The sequence below is a fragment of the Nannospalax galili genome, unplaced genomic scaffold, assembly GCF_000622305.1.
Source record: "Nannospalax galili isolate Female #2095 unplaced genomic scaffold, S.galili_v1.0 scaffold1255, whole genome shotgun sequence".
Taxonomy (NCBI): Eukaryota; Metazoa; Chordata; class Mammalia; order Rodentia; family Spalacidae; genus Nannospalax; species Nannospalax galili.
The window spans coordinates 961,139-967,524 of NW_008336359.1; the positions used below are offsets into that span (position 1 = coordinate 961,139).

General features: G+C 37.8%; 1 protein-coding gene across 1 annotated transcript in view; it reads right to left on the reverse strand.

Moving 5' to 3' along the window:
- Positions 1-1,376: 1,376 nt before the first annotated feature.
- The window catches only part of Shoc1 (shortage in chiasmata 1), an 88,047-nt gene continuing 83,037 nt past the window's right edge, over positions 1,377-6,386 (reverse strand). The window contains exons 26-29 of the mRNA XM_029562522.1: positions 5,649-5,780; positions 5,302-5,451; positions 3,368-4,325; positions 1,377-1,543 (exon numbers count right to left, since the gene is read on the reverse strand). Coding sequence (XP_029418382.1) covers positions 1,443-1,543; positions 3,368-4,325; positions 5,302-5,451; positions 5,649-5,780 — 1,341 coding nt within the window. The 3' untranslated portion in view covers positions 1,377-1,442. The remainder of the gene's footprint in view (positions 1,544-3,367; positions 4,326-5,301; positions 5,452-5,648; positions 5,781-6,386) is intronic.

The following is a 6,386-nucleotide window of genomic DNA, read 5'->3' on the forward strand; positions in this document are numbered from 1 at the left end:
GTTGTTGGCCAGGGTGGCCCAAGGGACTCCCAGATAGTAACCCAGCATAGAACTGGGAAAATGAACAGCAGACCTCAATCTTATCTAAAAGAATATGGACAACAGATTGCTGCTAGATGAGAAACAGCTGACCTTCCTGAAACAAAGACCTCTAGGTAGGCTGACTAGATCCACCAGATGGACAAGTAGTGGGAATGGCTCGGGGTGCAGACAACACAGTGGACAGTAGCAGGGATAACAGTATAAGGGCTCTAGTGGGGGGAGGGAGGCTATGGGAGAGTGCCATCTGGGAAGGGGGTGTATAGTTGAATAAGATGGTTTGGGATGTTCTGTGTGATATACACACACAGAAAAAAATCAACAAATTTTTAAAAATGTATTATATTTGAGGAGGAAGCATAAAAGTTTATGTCATGTTAATTAGTAGAGGTGATGAACATTACCATTGAAATCTACCCGATGACTTTATAGACACACACATGCCAACATCTCAGTGTTAGTAGCAAAAACAATGAGTCTGTAAGAAACTATATTTTAGAATGAAATGGCGATCTCTTCTGAGGGTTAAAAACTCATTCAATTTTATGTCTTAGAGGGTTCAATACTGAGTTCAATATTGTATAACTGTATTGATTCAACAGCGAACCTAGAAATTTTATAGCCACTTTTGAAGGAGCTGTATGTTTGCTCTGGAAATTGTTATTGGGCATGTTAAAGCTGTAATATTTTGTAATGTGTATGCTTCTAAAAAAATATTTAAAAATGTAGGAAACAGCATATCTTGAAGTGGAGATCTTCTTTACTTTAAAGGGTAAAAACTCATTCATTTTTTATCTTACAGGGTTTTATACTGAGTTCAATATTGTATGACTGTATTAATTCAACTGTGAACCTAAAAATTTAAAGCCACCTTTGAAAGAGGTGTATCCTTGCTCTGCAATGTGTTACTGAATATGTTAAAGCTGTAATGAAATGCTCCTTCTAATCATGCGAAAAAAATTTTGGTCTTTTTGAGACAGGGTCTCCCTGTAGCCCCAGCTGTCCTGGATTCACTGTGGAGACCAGGCTGGCCTTGATCTCACGGAGATTCGCCTGCCTCTGCCTGGTTATTAAATTTAAGAAAAAAAGATTGTGTGGGAACTTAGGATGCTTCTGACCCTCCCCCAATTTAAACAAGAAAATCTTTTTTAAAAAAGCCTTGTGATATGTAGGCGAATCTGAAGGCTTTTGGAGTTGTACACTTATGCTGATAAATCAGACTGATTTACAAAGATGCAAATTATAGGACAGAATATATATTATGAAATTTGAATAAATGATAGAAATACTGAAGATGTAAAAACAATGGTATTTTATTTAGTGTATGAGCAAATTAAATAATCTTGTTACTGGATTATCATAAAGAAGTGGAATATGGCATGTGACACTGTCCTTTCCCACCTTCAATAAAACCTCAGCCGAGTTTGTCCATCCACTCTCCCAGGGACTTTTTCATATGTTAGACGTCGTTTTTTGGGTTGTGGTAGTCCTGAATACATTAAACCTGTTAAAAGGAGAAAAAAGAAAACCATTTTATTGCATATACTAGCAAAGGATATTTATTTCTTATAGCCATCCACACTGTTAAAATTTCCAAATTGGGATAAGTAACTAACAAGAATCACATAAATTTTTAACATAAATATATCTGTACCTAATGGCTTGTGCAAATCATTCAGTAACCCAGGATGTCAGGGTCCCTCCTCTGTGAAGTAGGCTACACAATCTCTAAAGTCTCCTGGTTCTAATATTTTTAAGTAAAACCACTTGCGGTAGCTTGAGAAGCAACTCAGACAGGCTCCTAATTCTTGAAGATTTCCAATACATCTTCAACTAGAATAAAGTTTGAGGCTCACCTTAATTGACTTTAAACTCCAAACAAAAATTTGTTTCCTGGTCTCTGTATACCTTTTTGAAACTATTTGTGTGGTAAGAGTGTATGTAATCCCTCCCTTCCTTCCTTCCCTCCCTCCCTCCTTCCCTCCCTTCCTTCCTCTTTTTAAAGTATTTTATTATTTTTATGTATATGAATGTATTGTCTGCATGTGTGTAAGTGAACCTGTGTTGTGTAATGCTCATGGAGGTCAGAAAGTGGTGTCAGATCCCCTGGAACTGAAGTTACAGACGGTTGTCAGCTGCCATGTAGGTGCTGGACTTTGAACCTCTGGTCTTCTGCAAGAGCAGCCAGTGCTCTTGACTATCTCTCCAGCCCCTCCTTTCTCTCTTTTTTTTGGAGACTGGGTCTAACCATATAAATCTGGTTGGCCTGGAGCTTGCTACGTAGACCAGGGCTGCCTTGAACTCACAGGGATCACCTGCCTCTGCCTCCCTGATGCTGGGATTAATGGTGTGTACCACTGTGCCTGGCTCTTATTTCTTTACTTGCTTTAAAAAATAATTTAAGCTGGGCGTGGTGGCGATCTCTGAGTTCAAGGCCAGCCTGGTCTCCATAGCAAATCCAGGACAGCTAGGGCTACAGGGAGACCCTGTCTCAAAAAAATAACAATAATAATAATAATTTAAAAACCCTTTTCCTTTCTTGTCTTTTGTTTTTAGTTTGCCCTTTCTATTCCTTTCTTTTTTTTCACTCTGGCTACTGTCATGAGTGTTATAGCCTGTAGTCTGTGGGACAGGATATTTACTAAGCACACAATCCCAGGGAAGGGTTATGTGTCTAGAAATCAATCTGGGGCAGGCCAGATGGCCTAGCAGGTAAAAGGTGGCAAACCTAACGACCCAATTTCAATCCCTAGGAACCACACGGAATTAGACCCCTGCAAGATGACCTCCACGTGCTGTGACATTCACTTACATACACACTAAATAAATTAATAAAACATCAATGTGTAAATCCATGAGTGGAAACAGATCTTCAGGCCCAGTTAAGAAGCATGCTCATACCCACAGATAGCCACAGAGAACCTCAATGACCACAGGACCCTGGCTCCTCACTGCAAAGCTGTGGAGCAGGCTAGGCTGGCACTAAAAATGTGCTGGCAAGTCTTTAACAAACAGCTCTCAAGAGCGGCATGGGAGAAAGAGGCGGAGGACTTGTTTAAAAGATTTTTTTCACTATTTTTAATTATATGTATGTCTGCATATTTGCACCAGGGTATGTGCATCTGAGTGTCCCTGGAGGTAAGAGGCATTGGATATCGCTGGAGTTGGAATTACAGGTGGTTGTGAGCTACTTGAAGTGTGGCTGAGAACTGAACTCAGTTCCTCTTTAAGAGCAGCAAGCTCTCTTAACCACTGAGTTCTCTCTCCAGGCCCTAGCTCTATCTTTTAAAATTAAAATTGAAAGTAGTTTTATCAACATTAATGTTACCTGTTGATGTTTTGTAGTCTCCCCAGGTAGATGAAGACTCAGGGAGCCTTCTCTGTCCTAAATACGTATCAGCTCTTTGGTAGAAATAAAGGTTGTTGAATTCTTTTTTATTGACATTAGAATCAGAAGCAGAAGACGAATCCAAACTTGGAGCAGATGGTAATTCTCTCCAGAAAGTCTTCTTACTCCCAGCATTTGAGTTTTCGTATATGGAGTCTTCTAACTCATCTGGCAGACACTGCGGCTGATAGCTGAGTAAGTTATCCTTCTGAGAGTACCATTTGTTGTAGGTAGTTTGTTCTGCTCTGTAACTTGAATTAAATGAATAATTCTGTTTTTTACAAATGTTTGTGTTAAAGTCCCAATGAAGGGGGGATTGGGAGTCCTCTAGTGAAAAGATCGGGGTGGATAAATCTTTATCTCTAGTTTCTTTTGCTTTAGGATAATTTATAAAATCAGAAGTAACTCTCCTTTGAATATCAATTGGTGTCATTTCAGTTTCATAATTTATTTGTGGTAGACCCAAAGAAAAGACATCTGAATCTGAATCATTCTGTTTTAGAAATGAGTTCAACATCTCTTTCTTTGATTCTGTATTAATTAGAAAAGGCTTATTTTGCACTGTGTTAGGGCTGAAATGCGAGTCTTTCCAATAGCTGGTCTGACGACTGTAAGATGTTACAGATGGTAACATGCATGGCATCTCTCTTAGTTCCATAAGAGAAGAGTTGTATTTTGAAGTGATACTTGGGTCTTCCTGCATTGTTTCTCCCAAGTCTCTGTATGAATAATATTCATCACATTCTGGAGTAATGATAGAGCCTGAAGAGCCAGAAGCTGAACTCTGAGAAATAAAGGGACTACTTTGATTCTTATTTTCCTGAAGTGATGAAATTTGAGGTGACTTTGTTATGGAGGAAGAACTAATCTTGAATAAGGAAGTGATGCTATAAAAATGCTAAAAAATTAAAAATAAAAATGTAATACAACACAAACATTAACCTAGAAAAGATAATGATGTGTAGCTAAAAGCAAAAAGGCAAAATATAGTCTATTCATGGATAATTACATTGATTCATGTATTAACGTAAATAATTAAACGCTATTAAAAGAAAACATTATAATTTGCATCATTTTCTAACAACTTGTAATGGAATTTTAATTAATTTGTTTATTGATTTCTGAAAGGATCTCACTATATAGCCCTGGCTGGCCTGGAATTCAATACACAGACCAGACTGGCCTTGAGCTCACAGAGATCTGCCTGCTTCTGCCTCCCAAGTGTTGGAATTAAAGTCATGTGCCACCACACCAAGCTGTAATGGACTTTTAATAGCCTATTTTAAGAAAAGTTTAGATTTACAACAAATACAATAGATTGTTTTAGCTATACAACTCGTACATGAATACTTTGATAAAATTTTTTTTTTTTTGGTCTTTTTGAGACAGGGTCTCCCTGTAGCCCCAGCTGTCCTGGAACTCACTATGTAGACCAGACTGGCCCAGAACTCACAGAGATCCACCTGCCTCTGCCTCCCAAGTGCTGGGATTAAAGGCGTTTGCCACCACGCCTGGCCCTGATAAGAATTTTTAAATGTTACCAGTAAAGCTAAAGTTCTCTTTACTCCTACAGCAAAAAAAACAGGATTTCTGGGAAGTGGTAATGTAAACATCCATTGATTGAACATTTAGGAACACAATACTATTCCAAAATCAGTTAAAGTGTGATAAACTATACCAAATTCTCCATAATAACTCTAAAATGTATAATGTGATAGCTAATGAGAATTCCACATAAAATTTAGTTCAAATAAATTATTTCTTTCCTATGTAAAGTTACAAGCAAAGACGTATACCTTCATTTAGAAACCCCTATGGTAAAATGTTCAAATGGAAAGAAATAAGCTCATATAAGAATATGGATCTTAACTCACCTTTAGTATTTTTTCTGGAACTTCAGGTAGGAGTTCCTGAAGTTCACAAGGAGTTGCTAATAACAGCCAGTGCAGTGAAGGTCCTTTGTTTAACATAAGTTGAGCCACCAGAGGGTTAACACATGGAAAGTCAAGTAAGTACATTTCTTCCTAGAAAACCATTTAATTAATAATCAGCCAGTAGTCTTTTGAAAGTGACCCATTTTATTCTACAGATTAAAATTTTTGTCCTTGAATGTACCACTCAATTTTGGGAACCTGGAAAAAAATGCTATCAAGAAGGAAATTCAAGTATATGAATTTATTTGCTTTGCAAATGTCTGATTTATACATTTAGAAAAATAAACCTTAGATTGTGAAACTTCAAGCCAGGATTTATCCAAACATTCATGAGGATCCCTCTTTGAGGTCATTAAATTGTGGTCAGCAATTTGTCGAATTATCAATGCAGTCTCTTCTACTCCTTTGGCAATTATAAGCTAAAAAAAAAGTTTATATGTTAGATTATAAGAGAATATTAGGAAACAAAATGTATCATTCAAAAATAGTTGAGATGAAAGAGAAACATCCAACAGTAAAGAAAGATGAAATAATGAAATTTGCAGGTAAATGGATGGATCTAGAAACAGTTATACTAAGTGAAGTAACACAGACTCAGAAAAACAAACAACGTATGTTCTCCCTCATACGTGGCTCCTAGCACCAAATCCTTTTAAATTCCAGGGTCTTTTAATAAGATGATGCTATACAGCAGTCCCTTCTGCATGAAATGACTACCATCATCACGACTTCAGCTGAGCCTGATCACTAAACATCGTCACAATTGGGCTTGTTGACAGTTGTGCTCATTCATTAAAGGAGGGCAAAGCATGGTCATTGGACCCTCACCGGAGTATACAGTCACTCTTCCCAGCCAATTGTATGTAATTTGACCCTAATCACACATGGCCTCCTGGATTTGGGGAGGGCTAAGTATACAATCTGGGGAAGGCTAGGAAGAGAAGGTTTGACCCATGCTGGGTAAAGGCTTTCCAGTGTGCATACCCTCAGGTCATACATACACCTCAGTAACCCCTCATTTATCT